Source organism: Camarhynchus parvulus, chromosome 2 (genome assembly GCF_901933205.1).
Source record: "Camarhynchus parvulus chromosome 2, STF_HiC, whole genome shotgun sequence".
Lineage (NCBI taxonomy): Eukaryota > Metazoa > Chordata > Aves > Passeriformes > Thraupidae > Camarhynchus > Camarhynchus parvulus.
In genome coordinates, this window is record NC_044572.1 from 57,950,443 (window position 1) to 57,968,930 (window position 18,488).

At 38.7% G+C, this 18,488-nt stretch overlaps 1 protein-coding gene across 1 annotated transcript in view; it reads left to right on the forward strand.

The window, feature by feature from the left end:
• The window catches only part of TGFBR1 (transforming growth factor beta receptor 1), a 35,356-nt gene that overhangs the window by 9,978 nt on the left and 6,890 nt on the right, over positions 1 to 18,488 (forward strand). The window contains exons 4-6 of the mRNA XM_030967981.1: positions 4,017 to 4,247; positions 11,945 to 12,112; positions 12,624 to 12,780. Coding sequence (XP_030823841.1) covers positions 4,017 to 4,247; positions 11,945 to 12,112; positions 12,624 to 12,780 — 556 coding nt within the window. The remainder of the gene's footprint in view (positions 1 to 4,016; positions 4,248 to 11,944; positions 12,113 to 12,623; positions 12,781 to 18,488) is intronic.

Genomic DNA, 18,488 nt, shown 5'->3' on the forward strand with positions numbered 1-18,488 from the left:
AAAACCAGCAAATGTGGTTGAATTTGACTTATCCCTAAGGGAGCCTCTTCACTAATTTGCTTTTATGCTTGAAAGGCTGTAAAACCAGGCTGAATGTTTCCTTAAAAGGAATCTTTTAACTTCAGCTGCAGTGAGTTCCATGTTATTGAGCTGTTTGTAAGACCAGTATTAGCCTTATTTAGTGTTCTCTACTTCACTTTGATTATGACAGTGAAATAGAAGAGGCTTCAGGTACTTGCCCACAATGCTAACAAACAGTACAGAAAGTATTTGCAATCAATTGTGTCACTTTGCCTCAGAATTAGTCAATCAATTACTATACAAATTCATAGTGCCCTAGTACTTGAATTGATAACTTTTCTGTGTCCTGAAGTATGCCTACAGCATTTGAATCTCATTTAAATGTGTATTTTAATCCAGACTTTGGGTATAGCACATTTAAAGTTGAGAAGACTGTATCTTTATGGAATAAACTGGGGGTAGAGAAAAGGGTCTCCAAAGGGAGAAGAGTCAGAACTGCTAGTTAAAACGGTGCTTAGCCCTGTCAGAAACTGAACTGTCTGAAAGGGATGGTGTTGGGACAAGAGGTTGCCAAAACGCAATGGAAATGTACAAAACAGGCAAAATAAGGACCCAAGAGGCACAGCTAAGGAAGTGTTTTGTTTGGTGATGCAAAAGCCATGTTCTACTCTTAAATTCATGCTGAGAGACCAGAAGAGCTCATAGTAAAATAAAAAGGATTCTACCAATTTTGTTAATTCAGTATTCTCTGATGAGAAGTGCATAAAAGAGAGAAATAATCAGAGCTCTAAAAATGAGCTTCCTATTCAGACCAAAAGGGAGGAGGATTCACTTGCTGCAATGATGAAGAGTAAGCTGCTATTAATTATTCGGTCTTGACTTAACATTAGTGTTGCCATCCTGTTCCATGACAAACAAGACCTGAAATAAGGAGATACTCCATGAAAGGCATTAATGAAACATCTGAAATAGACCCTTCTGGCAAAGCTACAGCTTCTAAGAGAAGGATTTGAAAGCCTCTTGGAGCTGAGAATGATTTTCAGATCATGATGCAGATCTCTAAATATCAACTACATATTGTATAGACAGATGGGGACGCCCATCTGTTACTGTCTTAACTCACAAATGACGAAGTCACTTAGTTACAAGGGAGTAGGAAGAATTGCCTACAACAAGGAGAAGCTCTGGATAGTATTGGTAGGTGACTTCCAGCAGGAACTTAAGCTATTTAGAAATCTAAAGGGTCACAGAAATCAATGCAAAGTTGAGTCAGCTGAAGTGAATATAAAACTCCTTAAAAACTATTTTGCAATTCATACAAACTTGAAGGGAATAAGATTTTTCACAGTTCATGGAATGTTGTTTTTTTTATTACTCATCAGAGGAAGTCTTATGTGTAGAGACTTATGAATAAGAGCAAAATTCTAGCTGCTACTTTTGTTGGCTAGCTGTAGTGCTCTGGAATTTACTTCCTCAATTATCCAATTTAGTTACAAACTCCTTATGCATTAGAAAGTCACTAAACCATATCAGAGTGCGCTTAATATATGAAAAAGAAAATTAACTTTCTTTTTTTGTTAGATTTCTAGAAGGATTGAGGATACTGTATGATATAAGAAAATTATGATGAAGGTTTCAGGAATAAGTCGGGTGGCCATGGTGTCGACGATGACCTAAATACAAGGTGTCAGACACTGAGCTGCTGTTTAATTTAATATAGGCTCAAATTTTCTTGTTCTCCTGCTTAGCAAACTGGCTATCATCTTTCTTCATGCACAGTTAAAAGGAGGTGTATCCAAGAGCATGGAGTACAGTTGTGCCCAATGTGTATGTGAAAGCCTGAGGCTGTAGCTGTCCCCTGTGAGATGCTTTTCAGGCAGTCTGGTTTACAGTACAGCAGTTGCTCAAGTTCCTGGTGATATAGAACTGTGTGTCTTCTATAGCAAAATGAGAAAATTGCTCAGTTCCAACAGAAAGTCTGTAATGAATTGCTATGAATGCAAGATAAATATGTATTCCCGTCTTCTAGAAGAAGCAGTAGTAAGGGAAAGATTAGTTTCAGACATACAGAAGCAAGTTGGATCTTGTAAATATTGTAAAAATAAATATAGGAGTAAGTGGATAGATCACAGTAAGGTTTTTATCCTACAGTGACATGTTACTGTGCTGAATGGGAGTTTGTAATGTTAAATTGAAATGCATTCTGTCTAGGTTTAGAGGTTAGTATATGTTTAGCTGATATCCTTGGACATATATGTTAAATAAGAAGATATGTCTATAGAAGGTGCAGCAAGTTGAAAGCAGTGCATCTGAAAGTGGGAATATACAGACAGTTTTCTGATACAACTCTATGACCTATCACCCATTTCAGGTACACAAAATCAGCTTGTACTTGACATATGCCTGTAGATTTTGCAGTAGTGCATAAATTCCAAGGAAGAAACTTTCTCTGGCCAATCAAGTAAAATTTTACATTATCAGGGTTCAGTTTGGTCCTGTGGTTGTTTTCGTCTGGCCTCTTATGCATTTCAAAAGTCTGTCCATAAGGAATGAAGGTTAGGCTTTTCAGAAGAGCTTCTATAGTTTGGGCATGCAGCACAATTCACCTGAGGACTATTACAGCAAAAGTTTTAACTTTCTCAATAGATATTATCACAACACCTGACAATGATTAAATTGCTGGTACAGTGTACATTTTTTTTCCTTCCTGTCTTCATGTAGGTATGTGGTCAGCATAGACCATGCAGAGAATTCATGTAGGTCTAGAATTTTTGAGGGGCTGTTCTGAACACTGCAGTGTTTTAATTTGCTCTACTCAGACTGAGAAACAAGTGTGGCAATGCTTCCAACCAGATCTGATGTTCTTCTAGTGCTGCTGTTAGCAAAGACTGTCCAAAGGTGGACAAGAATTAATTATCTGAGCTATTAGTTGGGATTTGTTTTCTATAACATAAGGAAATGCAGGTGTTCTGTCAGATATTGGAGCAGCAATTATGGAATAAAAGATTACTTTGTAAAGTGTTTGGTTAAAGTGAAATAATCCTATACCAAAAGAGCTTATCATAAGCAGATAACCTGGCTGATGTTTTCATCCTGCAGTGTGGTATCAGTGTGGAATCCAGTGACAAGACCTGCGGTTACAACAGGAAAGATTTAAAATAAACAAAAAATCCAGCCTGGTTGAGGGATGCCAGTGCTGCTTGTTGTATAAAATTACAGAAGTGTACTGAGGAGGTACTCTGTGCTGAAAGCATGTAAATGTTCCAAAGCTATAAAACCTTGATGAATCTAAACATTTTTCTCTATTGTAATTACAGTGAGATGCAGAAGAATGGCCTGTAAATCAGGAAGCTTGCATTACAAGGATGTTTTCATATTTTACAGTGACTTGGGATTACTAAGATGCTATTGGCACACCAAAATCCAAATGAGTGTGGATTTTCAGCAGTTGGTGTTGCTGATAAGTGTGGTTTAACTAACTTAGAAATGGACTATATAGTGATAAGCCAAGTAAATTAACCAGTAGCAGAAGTGCTTTTAAATTACTTTGCCAGCAGAGTTATGGGCAGATCCTTTTTCCAAAAATAAAGAAAAAAACACACTTTCATCACTAACAAGCAACCCCAAAAAACCCCTAAACCTGGTCCTGACTGCCTCATCATTGCTTCTTTTCTGCATTTAAATAAAACTTTATGGCTCAGCAAGTGACAGCATTCCCAACTGAAAGGAAGTTTGTGTTGTGCTTTTGACAACTATAGAAGTAGTTTGTAGCATAATCTCCATGAGTACTTACTTGTTAGCTGGCCTTTTAAGGGTGAAGGCAGAATCTTACCTATGTGCTTGCTAGCAGTCCTCAACAAGCAGTTAGAATGAACATACTCTCTAAGATTTTAAGAGAAATACCCTAATAGAAATAAGGTCTCATATTCAGTGTGTGGGATAAGTACTAATTCTGTAGAGTCATATTTAAAGCAAGTGTAAAATCTTTTTTTTAGGTTTACCTTTACTTGTGCAAAGAACAATCGCAAGAACTATAGTACTTCAAGAAAGCATTGGTAAGGGTCGCTTTGGAGAAGTCTGGCGGGGGAAATGGAGAGGAGAAGAGGTTGCTGTGAAGATCTTCTCTTCAAGAGAGGAACGGTCATGGTTTCGAGAAGCAGAAATTTATCAGACAGTTATGCTACGCCATGAAAACATTCTTGGATTTATAGCTGCAGACAACAAAGGTTGGTGACACTATGAATTTGTTTTGCTGATTCTGCATCTGGTCAGAATAAGCAGTGCATGAAGGAAAAAAATGTGAGGATCCATTTAATAGTAACAAAAAATAGTTTTGTTACTGCAGGAGTTCAGGGTTTGGCACATTTTTCATAGGTTTAATGAAGGAAAAAGTACATTGTCTCTTTTTTCAGAAGAATATGCTTTGTTTAAATTTGTTTAAAATGCTTTGGTATCAAAAAGGGGATGCCTTATCATGTGAGCCCACACATCTGCTGAATACTTGTACCTCATAGCCTAATAATATAGATGTGTGGGACTGAAAGAGATCATGTCTCATCCTGTTGTCCTCATATAAAGTAGGAGGTAGAAGATTTATTCTTAAGGCTGAGTTATGAGATGTTATTCTTTTAGACATCCAACTAGAAAATCTATTGCAAAAATGGAATTATTTGTTTCTAGTAGTAAAAAACTATACCTGCTTCCTGAAGCTCTCCTGATAAGCCTTTAATCATCCAGTTAGAGGAACCATTTTTTCAACTTTGATTTGCTGTGATTTTTGGACAGATTAAAGTTTCTTGGATTTTCCTGCAATTCCAGTAAAGAGCCAAGAATCTGACAAAACTAAGTTTTGGGTTTCTTTCATTAAGGGGAGCTAAAATATTAAGATGCTGTTTCATTCAGTTATTTTCATCTGAAATTGCATGTTTCACCACAAATGGCATTTGACTTCTTTGTGGAGAAAGCATTAACAGAAAATTCTGTTACATTAGCGAGGAGTCAATAATTCACACACATGCTGGATTTTTAAAAGGCTCTCAGTTTTGTGGGAAATTCCTAAATGGTTTTAGTGAGGGTCAAGTATATGTGTAAAGTTCTTTTTAATTACCATTAGATGAATTTCAAGTTTCTATATAAATCTGTAGAATAGGAAGAGAATCCAAGAGATTGTGCAGAGCACTTCTCCAGGAAAGGGTTGTGTAAGTTAACTTGCTCCTAACAGATGTTTGTGCAACTTCTTATCCTCCAAGAGCTTGCAGATCAACACAATACCAGGCAACTTTTTCCTGCAGCTTACTATGCTTACCATGAGAAACTGTCTTATTTTCATGCCTATAATTGTATTTGGTATTACCAGCACCTGCAAGAGTTGGAGTTTGCTCTGATTGGCCTAGGGGAGTGAGTATCTGGAGCCTGGGTTTAAAATTAGATCAGCTGCATTAAAGCCATAAATGAAGAGCTATCTCTGCAGAAGCTTTAGCTTCTATTTCTCATTTAAAAGCATAAAGGATATATTGCAATACCTTAGATGTAACTTTTCACAAAATCCTCTGTAAGTATACCAGTGTCTCATTTTGCCTGAAACCTCCAGGTAGTTTGTCCCAAAAATACATTTGACTGCTGTGAAGAGGAGGTATGAGAAAGGTTTCCTAAATGGGTGGGTTTTTTAGATAATTTCTTGCTTGCTGGTTTGTGTTGCAGATGCTATAGCATTTGACTTGGTCATCTTTAGTTTCCTCATAATGTGATATGAATTTTTTTTCTGTTAATATGCTTTATGTACAAAGAAGAAATCCTTAACTGATAGGTCATGTCACTGTTTGAGGTTTTGGGCCTTCAGAGTAAGGCTCTTGTACTTTAATGAGAACTGGTTGGTATCTGGTTTTTGAAAAGTAGATAAAAAATGTGTTTTGAAAATGCCACTATTCTTGACTGTGTTTTCTAACAGTATTGCTGTCTGAGCAGATGCAGAAATCTGTGTTGTTGTTTTTAACCCATCAGTGCAGAATTAATTCATAGTATTACCTTCTGCATTCTCTCAGTGAGGAAATATGTACACACAATTTGCTCCCTGGACTAAGAATTCAGTTCTGAATATTGAAGGAGGTTAAAACTTCAACTCTTGTTTAGAATACTTCAGGCCACCTGTATCCCGTTAAATGAGAGAACATAGAGGGACCATTATGGGGATAGCTCTCCCAGTTTAGCAGGTGCACCATCATGGTACTCCAAAAGGAGAAGGTGTATCACAGCATGGCTTCAGAGAACAATGGCTTAAGAACACCTAAGTGTTGCAGTGGCTTAAGGAACAGTCCTCCATTGTAGATGCTGATGCTAACTGATGAATGTTCATGTGGTGCCAGGTGCAAGATTATGTATTCGTTCACAGCAGCAATGTCTGTGGAGAGTTTGCATCCATTTCTCTGTGGGGCTGACTTTTGAATGTATTCAGGAGTTACTACAGTCTGGCTGGAATGCGCAAAGTCATTAGACTGCAAGAATCTGTGTGTCTGAGGTACTGCAAAGATGACTGCCGGGATACAGGAGTACTAGTAATTTTAAAATTAGCAAAGGACTAGTAAAAGAGCTGTAGAACCAAGGCATGCTTCAGTTCTTGCTGCTGCTGAAGGCATTAATGAGGTCTTTCCTCTTACCTCAACTGCAGTTTTTCACAACTGCTGAGGAACATCTGGCTGTCTGTTTAGTGTAAAATTGGTGGAAGGGGTTCCTTTGGGTAGGAGGGTGTGTTTGGATTAGAGCTTGTGACTGAACTGCTGTTTTCACTACTTTTTCTACTACACTCTTTAGACTGTCCATGTGCCTTAATGGCACATTCTTCTTTTCTGCTTCCCCAGACCTGCATCATGTTCAGAAGGCTACAGGAGCTGGTCCAATCTGTCTGCTTCCCATCCTGTAATTCACTGGGAAATAAGCGCTACAGTTAATGCAGCTTGAGGGCTGAGAAGCAATGAATGGTTTTAACTGCAGTTGTGATCTGCCTGACAACTTCTGTGTTCTGGGTAGCTCTTTGCATAGCAAGTGTGTGCTAACTTCCAAATTCTGCTGGGTCAGGGAAGTTACTTTCAGGGCCATGTGTTGTCTTGTTTTGTGCCATCTAAACACACAGTTTTTGTGCATGGTCTTTTGTATTGTTTTTTCTAACCCAGTTACTTCAAGGTAAAGTATCGGGGACTACTTAACTGTACTATTCTAGTAGCAAAAGAGTAGCGTCAGCAACCACAGTTTGTCACAGACATCTCTTTGTGAAAAATCTTTGCTTTAAGATTTTTCCTTCTGAGAAGCTGTGGCCTCAGAAACAAACGTAAACAATAGGTTATCTGTTGCTGTGGAATGCAACAGTTCCATCTGGATTGGCCCATCTTCGATGTTTTTAATTAATGGCCAATCCAGAGGCCGAGAGAGCGGCTTTTGTTATCATTCTTTTTTTTCCTATTCTTAGCTTAGCAGCTTCTGGAAATCTTTCCTTCTATTTCTTTTTAGTATAGTTATAATGTAATATACATATCATAAAATAATAAATCAAGCCTTCTGAACATGGAGTCAACGTTCTCGTCTCTTCCCCAATTCAAGAACCCTTGTGACCACTGTCACAGCAGTTCACAGTACTAAAGGTTTCTCTGCATTAGCTGACTGTAATCTTAACTGTCTGTAGGCAGATTAAAATAAGATGAAGTCTTGCACTGCACACTTCCAGATAACTTTATGCACTAAAATACCTTGACTTCTCCATTCCTTCCCCTTAACTGAAAGCACACTCCCCAGTATGATAGTTTGGTTCAGTCAGAACACCTTTCATGGTAAGTAGATGCCCAAAAGTGATGTTTAACAATATGCTGCAAAGAAATGAGCAGAATTCCTGACTCTTGAGAAGTAATATTTCAGACATTTATTCTTTTTGAAGCTCTGGCCTTACCCTGAGGAGAGGGAATCTGCACAGCTCAAGTGCTTTTCATCATTGAGTCAGATGACTGTGTCAACACGATAGAGTCAAGCTGTTATGCTAACAAGACACCAGTCATGCTCTAGTCACTGACAAAAGTGCTATCTCCCTGAATATCTCCTTTCTAAGAGACTTCTAGTGGGAGATCCCATCTGAATCTGATTTTTTCACTGCTTTTTCCTGGGTTTTTTTTCTAATATTACATTATCGATGTGCCAAAAAAGACTAAATATCTGCTTTGAAACACTTAGCTACATAACACCACAGAAAACATTTTTGTTTCGCTAGTGTTGATGTGGAAAAAAAAAAACATTTTTCACTTAAGTGATTCCAGTCAATTGAATTTTAATTGAAACTTGATTATATGTTTGATATAGCAATTGTATAAATTCCTTTCTTCATGAGTCAGCTCTACTAAGATGGATTTTGCTTGAACATTAGTAATGTTTTTCCCAAACTGTAATCAGTCTCCTGACAACAAATCTGAAAGCTTCTTTTCTCAGAATTTCAATGTTTATTTGGAGTTTAAAATTAAAATCTTTTACTTCTGAGTGTCCTTGGTGGTATAAAATACTTTCAGGTGTCCTGAAATAGCTGAAATAACCATAATTAATCTTAGATATGTTTCCAATAACACATGTAAATTTTTTATAAATTTTGAATATTCTGAAATTATTTGAGATTCTTGATCATTGTGAGTTCATAAAATAAGTTAGATTGCCTAGTCATGGAAAGCTGGGCTACTGTATGTAATTACTATTGAGTGTAATCACTTTTTCCTACCTGATAATGCAAATCCTGTGATTGAAAGCTTCATGGCAGATGCTGTTTACTGTGCAGCTAAAAATACTCAGGTATTTTACAGGTCAGGTCAATTATTACTTGGTAATAATCAACTACTGTCAACAGAATAAGAAGACTTAAGTTTATTGTAACATGTTCTGCTTAGAGTGCTAAACAAATGTATGGCTTGTCAAATATAGCAAGGCAAGGCAAACATAGTAGGTCCCTTCTGATAGCTGGACACTGGACCTATTGCTGCATTGCAGCTTGCCTGTAATTATTTATATAATTGATTTTGATGTAGCACTGTCCCTTCTTAAAATCTGGTTGAAGGGTCACAAATATGGCACATAATAGGAAAGAATCATGATTCTTCTCAGACTGGATGGTAAGCCCAGTTTATATTTCTTCTTTGGAAGGAAGTTAGAGCTTGAATATTAAAACTTGCAGGTAATACATAAGATAAAGCTGAATAGAAGAGTCTGTAACCAGCAGCATATTCCCCTTTTAGGAGGAAATGTAGTGTTAAGGGGGGAGGAGCTTTATGCAAAGGCGCTATAGTCTTGAATCAAAGCTGTGATAATTCTTCAGAAACTGACATCTTTTATAGAGCTTTTTAAACACAATAGGTCTGGTAGACTAAATAAATTAGTTTTATTTCCCTCCTTACAGCTAGGTGGCTAGTACAGACACCTGCTGAGGTATCCCACTCCTAAGAAACAGGAGAAGAAATAAAATACAGGACTAAGTAATGAATGTGTATGATGTTAATGCCCAGGAGAGGATTATTTCAGGCAATGTAGGGTCATAACTGATGAAGCAGTAGAATAAAACTGAGTGAAGAAAATATTCTCACATGATAAGGTTAGTTTACTTGGAACTTCTGTGTGACAGTGGTCACTGGGGTTGTCAGGTGAGGGAAGAGATGAGAATGTTGGCTCCATGTTCAGAAGGCTTGATTTATTATTTTATGATATATATATTACATTATAACTATACTAAAAAGAAAAGAAGAAAAGGTTTCCTCAGAAGGCTAAGCTAAGAATAGAAAAGAAAGAATGATAACAAAAGCAGCTCTCTCAGACTCTGTTCGAGATAGCTCGGTCCTTGATTGGCCATTAATTAAAAACATCCAAGATGGGCCAATCCAGATGGACCTGTTGCATTCCACGGCAGCAGATACCCATTGTTTACATCTTGTTGCTGAAACTTCTCAGTTTCAGCAGGAAAAATCCTAAGAAAGGATTTTCACAAAGAGATGTCTGCAACACTTCTGCAGCTCTTTGTGTATTTAAGAGCATCTTTTCTGTGCCTGTGAACTCATACCTGTTCCTAATGGTTCTCTAAGGCTAGTTTAGTGAAGCCAATACTCTTGGATTGATTCCTCAGAGACCACAGTTCTCTTAGGAAAAAGTCACATTTAGTACTGTGCTGAGTTCTATGAGTTTGTGCTTGGATATTGCCAAGTAGCAAGAGATGCAGCAGTTCTAACTAAAAAATAACTTAAGATTTTATTTTCTTTTTAATCTTTAATTTCCGTGTTCCTTTTTAAAAAACAGCACTTAGGCATCCCCAAAGACTCTTCCTGCAGCAGTAGTGCACTTTACCATTCTTGTACAGGTTGGAGTATGTGACTGATTTTTTTTTTTTTAACCTGTTTAAACAACTTCATTGAGACTATTCTGTAAATGTGGCAAGCCAGAGTTCTCTTTCCATTATGGGAATTGTTTGAATGTATTTTTCTTACCCTGAAGTATTTGGAGGCTTTTTAATTTTGGTGGATTTTTTTTTATTTTTATATTTTATTTTTAGATCTTTTTAATGGCATCACTGACTTCCCTAAAAACATCCAAATAAAAGGGATGTTTGCAAGTTTTCCCACCCCCACCAAAGTGTTAAGTTAAAGATAAGCACAAGTGTTTCTATAAAGGTAGTTTCTGTCAATCTTTAGAGCAGGCATTTTGTACTTCTGGCTTTTCTAGACAAGACTGTTCTTTAGAAAGTAAATTTTTTTCAGTATGCTTGCAATAGGAAATCAGTTCTGAACTTTTTTCCCTTTTTCATGTTCTTCATATTCTTGAGCAATCTTTAGGGACTATCACATAATGAGACATCTTTTTGATTTGTGCTGAGTGCTCTCACTTGTTCTGAGAGAATAGGGGCTATATAATTCAAGCTAGGAGTCCGACAGATGTCTTTTATGGGATAACTGCTCTTCTAAAGAGATGAAAGATTCTTCTGTAAAACTAGCCAGCTATAAAAACACTTTCAAGTCTGCCACAGGAGAGGTGATTTTATAACACAACAAAATTGGGAAACCTATTCTGTGGCAGGATTGTTCTTTCCTAGGTATATTTCTACTTCTTAGGTAAAAAATACTTTTGCTCCCATCTTGATTTGAATTCCTTTGACAGTCTTCTTTCTGTGGCTTAAACTTTAAGGTATTTTGTGTCACTGCTTTAGTAATGTGAACCATTAAGTTCTTATATGTCATTTGTATGCCTTGAGATAGCTACAAATGTATTGTGGCCCATCTTGTTTGTCATAGTTAATCAAAAGTCAAAACAAACTGATTTCCTCGGTGTTTTTTGCTTTCTTTACCTTTGTGCCTCCTGGAAACCTCAATTTTGGCCAGCAATTTAGAGGTCATTGGAGGTGGGATTTAACTTTGTGTCTGATTGCTGCTTGTAAGCTTCTACTCCAGGAGGAAAAATCCACTGTGGGAATTGTCCCCCAAGCTGATAGGTTATGGGAAGACTGAAGGAATCAGGGAGCAAAGTTTGAAACACTTTTTTTTTTTATGATTAGCCTGGACAATATTGTGCTAGACTGATAGTGATGGGATTCGTCTTGGATGATGCATTCAGCACTGTTCTGTGTCCCACTCTAGTAGGAAACCTAGGGAAAGGCAAGGCCTGGCTAATATCCTGAACAGTTCACCCTGAATATACACCTCAGAATTACAGTGACATCAGTTTTCTATGGTTTGTGTTTTAATTTAAATACAAGAATACTCACTAAGCTTTTCAAAAACAAGACTAATAGTAAGAGTCTAATTTACAGAGTTTACTTGCAGACCATAATTTGTACTTCGTAAGTGTTGTATAGAAGTGGAACATATTGTTTATTTGTCATATATGTGTGTGTATGTGTGGTATTCATGCCAGTTTTATTTTGCAGACAATGGTACATGGACTCAGCTGTGGTTAGTGTCAGACTATCATGAGCATGGATCACTCTTTGATTACCTGAACAGGTATACAGTAACAGTGGAAGGAATGATAAAATTAGCTTTGTCCACTGCCAGTGGTCTTGCTCATCTGCACATGGAAATTGTTGGCACACAAGGTAATCTTACAACTCTTCTGCTTGTCATGTGGATAATGCTAGTTGGTTTTTTGGTTGCTTTTTAATGACACATAAGTAACTCGTTCTACTCTGTGATGATTTCCAAATTCACAGAACTTCTTAATTTGAAAGGCTTTTTGCCTTCTTTTCTCTGGTATTGTGATGTAACAATCCTTCCTACAAAATACCTGTTAAAAGGCACCAAGAAATGGTGCATGTAGCATCTTCTTAACTTTGAGTTGAGACAATGTTTGAGTAGGATGTGTGTGCAATAAATACTTGCAGGAAGAGGGAAAGGAGCAAGTGGGGTGTAATACAGTAAACATGAAAGGCACTTTCCTGAACAGCCAGACAATCTACAGTGAATGATTTCAGGAGGTACCCTGGTGCACATAAAGTGTCAGAACTGGAAGGAATTCTGTTCCTTCTAACAGAAGCTTGCACCAGTCTTAGAATAAAAGGAGGTTGGTTTGGAGTTTTTTTTACAAATTCTATTTTTTTTCCTTTACAGGCAAACCAGCAATTGCCCACAGAGATTTAAAATCAAAAAACATATTGGTGAAAAAGAATGGAACATGCTGCATTGCAGACCTAGGATTGGCGGTTAGGCACGATTCAGCTACAGACACAATTGACATTGCCCCAAACCACAGAGTGGGAACAAAAAGGTAAAATCATTTATGTAATGTATCAGGTGACTTTTGTGATAAAATGCTTTGGTTTTTCTTGTCCCATATAAATTTGTGTTGATAGAAATATAAGCAGCAAGAACATGTAATGGCAGATAGAGTTCTTAGTCACTTCCTTGTCAGCTGGTATTTTAGCTAGATGGTAGGCGCGTAAAAGGCACATTCAATGTTGGCTTGTGTAAAATGCTGAAAACTTGCTAAGGTATTGTAGGGCACAAATATTAATTCAAACAATTAAGAGATTTCATGACTGATGATTTTAGAGACTTCAGTGCTCTCTTTCTCCTTCTTGCCATGTATTGCATGGAAATCAGGAGTGTAAAACAGGATATTGGTAGTGACAGTAAAAAGCTGCAGTTGTCAGTGTGAAGCCTGTGTGGAAGAACATACAAGGTGCAAAGTCTTGGACATGGGGCTGTCTTGGAATCACATTTTTTAAAGAAATGCAAGAAGTTAAAACAGTCATCTTTGTCATTAATGCATAAATAGAATCTTAAGTGGATGAGTCAGTATAGTCTCTCTTAAAAACTTTTTCTGAATTTGGAAATACAGGTTTTTCTTGCCCTAGAAGAATTGAGAGCTGTTTAACTGAGTCAGCACAAGTGCAATAAAACTTGCTGTCAGTAATTTATCATTGGTGAACCTTCAGGCAATAATAACTGGAAGCTATAAATAAATTTCCTGTAGTAATCCATGCAGCTATACAGCATACAGAGGTAGCAGCACTAACAGTGAACCACAGCAAGCATTTTGGATGTGGGCAGCTTTTCATTCTTCTAATGCCTATAGGTTCAGTGCTGTGTCAAGCTGGAGTATGACACAGCACTGAATATGTGACAGCTAAGCAAGCCCATATGGCTTAGCAGTGTTTGAAAAAATTGTGTTGAGGTTCTCCAATCTCCAGTTTATACATCAAAACCACTTTTATTTCTATATCCCTTTAGCAAGCGATACTGCGGGGTGGGGGGTTGATTGAGTTTTTACAGTGAACTAGGATGCCCCTTGAGCTGTATCTTTGTGGAAGGGAAAAAAAACACTTAAACATTATTTTAAGGCTCAGTTAACTAAAGCTTTTACAACATGTACTGAAAATTTATTTTACTGACATGTACATTGCTGAAGTTACTTTGTTCTAAAGCTCTGCTCTACTAGTCCTTTGCCAATTTTAAAAATACCACACAAATGGTCAGGCAAGATTTATTTTCTGAACTAGTTCTAAATTATAAGGATCTGAGTATTATTCCTTCTCAAAGTGTCCGGTAGCAGGCTTATTTCAGAATTCGTCATTACAAATTTGACTGCATGCAGGGCGCATGCCACGTGTGATTTTTGAATTTTCTACTACACCTACATGCAAAGGAAAATGACATACAAATCAGTTACTTTCTTTAGTCTCGGCAGTGGAGAAAGCATCCTTTCAGCTGTGTTTGTGGATCCCACTTACCGGATCTTTTCTTGCACAGGCATTATTAATTTGCTTGTTCATCTGTCTTATGCTTCTTCACAAGGGTAAAGCTGTAGGAGCTCTTGCTTGCTGCAGTGGGCAGCAGGACGGCTAAATTTGTTTCCCCTTTTATTTCTACCTCTCTGAAAATTGCTCATTCTTGTAAAAGGCTTAGACCCTTCTTCCTTTTGTGCATTCTTAGGTAAGTAACTTCACCTCTGATTAATTTTTCATAGTACAGTTCAAGTCTTACCTGTTTAGTGACAGTTTTAACTCCCACTGATTGCCGCTGCTGGTACCTCTTCTGCACATGGAAGCTTTGTGTACAAGTTCAGGGAGATTTGATGAAGTCTGTTTTTCTAATGATTGTTGTAAAAATGTATGTCTAGGGAGCAAGCAGACTTACTCTTGTGTGAGTGATCGGGGTGTTGAGTCAAACTGATGATCCCTCTTTCTGACTGAATTCTCTGACTTTATTTCTTTTCTGTTCAGAGGCTTAGCTTTACCAGAGGGGTGAACTGTGTGCTTTCACAGCTCAGCCTGCAACATAAAACAGGGAATGTGAGCTTTAAACTGAGAAGGAAATAGAATCTCTCTCTCACTCCCTGAGGCAAGTAAAAAACCCTTATTCTCCTCCTATTTTTTTAGAAGTGTGGCTCAGCTATTACTTTTGATAGTTCAGATACATTGCATTTTAAAAGAAGTTTGGCAGCAAATTCTTACCATGGGTGTTTCTTAGAAGTTTACCTAAACAAAATATGGGCAGAATTCTACCTTGTAGAGTATAGGCTTGATGAAAGGAGATGCCACACAACATTTTGTGTATGGGTCTAGTTCATGACACAAAACTCCCTTTATGTTGTACAAGAAATTTAGACAACTAGTACTGGGCTTTTGGACTAAAAGAGATGGGAGAAAGAGGTCAGCAGGCACCCAAAGTTTGGCAAGACCATGCTCAACACACTTCATACCCTTCTTTGTAGACTTATCCTTTTGTTCTTGGATGATATTGAGCTGCAGACCTTGCTCAGGTCAGAGTTACTCTATGAAACAGAGTTGCTCTCTCCAGAACCTAAGGTACCATTTCTGCCAGGCAATGCATTTCCAACACATAATCTGACAAGGAAATGCCTGCTTCTCTCCCTTTTGTGTAACAGCCATGAAATGGCTGAGCTGCTGACCTCACTACGTGACCTCCTTGCCTTTTGCCTTGCTTGTTCCAGCAATAATCTCTCAGCAGTCATTCACCATTCTGTGTCATGGAAGCCAAAGCCAATCTAAATGCATTGATGGAGGACCACGGTAAGAGGTCAATTTGCCAATGGAACTCACATGGTGGGGGGGATTTTTTGCCACATTCAGGCCTCTTGTGGACTTTCCTGTTAAAAACCTTGTTCTTTGGATGGTTCACGGAAGTCAAGAGAATCTCCTTTACTGCTTGTTTAGCGTTTCCGGCTGACATCTTGCACCATGGTTGGGGTTCCTAGTTACTGTTTTTTCAGGTCCATCACTCTTTTCATCCTCATGGCATCTTAAGATAGATCAAATATTCTTTCTGCTAGGCTCCAAGATAATCACTTAGTGTCAAGCACATGAAGTACCATAAGAGTATCCTGTAATGCAGAATCCTTGGAGAGCATTAAGGTGTTCACCACAATCTTCCATTCTTGATTAAAACATCTTTGATATGGGTGGACCAGAACAATTTGAGCCTGCATATCAAAGATTGCAACAATACTTAATACTCCACTTCCATTCAATAAATACTGTCAAAGTAAACCTTACACTCAACTCAGACAGTTGTCTTCTGCTTGTGCTGTGTTTATTACTTGTGAGGAATTTGTATGCCTTAGGAGAACTCTGATCTCAGCAAATTTTGTTGAAGTTCTGGGTAATTCAGAACAAATGCAATTATTTGTTGCATTTTTTTACATATCTTGATAGCCCTTGCTTTCTTATATCTATGTCATTTCTGTAGGAATTTCTGTAGTACTGAGGGAGTCCTGAAATTTCTTTTAAGCAGTGTGTCTTGCATTCTACCTACCATCCCTGATACTGGAAAAGAAAATCCTACAATGCTGTTGATTAAATGAAACCATGTCTAGGCCTCTGTGGCTGTTCCAGAGGTAGACCTATTGCCTGGCACTGTATTCCCCTCCAGTATTCTGCACTTGTTGCTTTTTTACCACTCACTTCTGCTCTTCAAAGCCCAGGTGCCACTGTTGGCCTGCTTCATTGGTATGTCAGCTTGAGACTGCTGGGGTGGTGATGTGGAGAAACACACTGAACTCTGCTAAACATCACATACTGGATTTAGCTGCCAGAACCCAATCAGAATGAGAGAGCAGTGCTACCACTGATGTTGACTTGATGCAGCAAATAACATTCACTCTTTCCAGCAGCCAGCAGGGATGCTGCTGTCAGTAGCTCTTGCAGTAAGGTCTGCACTGATGTTTTGCTTGGTGTTCCCACCTCAGACTTACTCACTAAACGAGGTAACAATCACTTGGATGCCATGATGGGTTTCAGGCCTTGTTTCTTAAGAGAAACTTTGTTACAGATGTTTCTCCTTGCAGGAAATGTGGGTAAACCAAATTGATGAGAAGAGTTGTTAATTTGTAACCCACATAACTTTCTAATTTTAAAAAAAGCATGGTATAGGGTGGGATTTGCAAACTGTATGATGAAAAATTGGGTACTGCAATGATAGTGGGCCTTTGTCAAGAAATTTTTAACAGTGCTAGTTTCTTAACCGGCACTTCTTGTCTACTCCTGCTCTAGGCTTGTTAGGGGATATTTTAAGTGGCTGCTATACTTTTTCAGATTACAGGAAGTGGGACTTCCTCTAGCCTGACCCTTGGAGCCCAGCTGGTGTGTTCCAAAGGGCTAGGGCTCTGTTCATCTGAGGCCCATGGATGTGGCTGCTGCTTTCTTCCTTGGGATCCAACCAGTCATACACAGACACATATTGTACTGATAGGGCTGATTATACAGATTGCTGTGCACCATGTGCTGTCTTCAACACCCACGTGAAACACTGTCAGAACTTGTATAAAACATAACTATAGACAGCCAAGTCTCCTGCCTTCTCTTCAGCTGATCAGGATTGAACTTCGTTAATGAAAGTACATACTCCCTTCTGCAGCCTCACAACTCCATGCGGGGCTCATAAACTCCATGTTTATGAGCCCCTCAACCATCCATCCAAGGCTTGCTGTGTCTAATGCTCTGACCTCCATGGATCTCCTACTCACCAGCTGGGTTAATGCACAGCAGCAAACAGCTGATGTATTTGTAAGCATGCCTACCTGCATGGATTCCCTCAAATATCAGCATGGGCTCTTGTCCTGGCAAATATCCCTGCCTGGGCTGCCTGGATGCTGGCTAGACCAGCTTGAAGGTTGCTAGTTAATTACAGTCCTGCACACCAGCTGTGCAAGGTTGGAGAAATGCAAATCTTTTTGCTTAGCCCAGCAGCTGGTGCCCAGGCGCACAGACCTTGCAGCCTGTGACTCCTGCTCCAGTTGCTGGTGATGAGAGACCCTTACTCTGTTTTTCTCATCCCCTTTCTCCGCTGTAGCTGGTGCCTGTAAGCTGTGACCCTGAAGCCTGTGATCCATGGTTTTATTTCAGTAGCTGAAGCAGACCCACTCGTTCCAGTTGCTGGTACCAGGGTTTCCTTCACCTTCTATCAGACTACAGTTGCTGGCCCAGAATTCATTCACAGAATGACCACTAGCTCCAGATAGGTGCTCTTACCACATGCAGATGTGCTCCTAGGACCTGTAGTTCCCCTTCCAGCTACTGATGTTGGACCATTCCTTCTCTGTAGTTTCAGCTTCATCCCTTATGCTGCTGCAGTTGCTAGACCTGAACAGACCCATGCCTGCCTCCAGCTGTTGACACACAGCTCTTAGAGAGCATGTGCACATGGGCTTGACAGTGAGATTGCACAGAATAGTTAAGATTTAATTAAATAGGATATGCTGATGAGCATGTGCAGACCGGCAACCTTTTATGCAGCAGGCCCTTTTGCTACCCTTTCCTATCTGTTGCCACATTTCTGTTCCCTGTGTCCTGAACATTCCTTGATAAGCATTGTGTAGTTGCACAGGCCTTCCTTCAATATCCTCAATCCTCGTGGTGTTCTTCTTTCCCACATATTAGCACTCACAAGGTCCAGACTGCACCTCTATAAAGTTAGGCCTGGAGTTTCTTAATAGCCTCTCAGTGAAGAACTGGA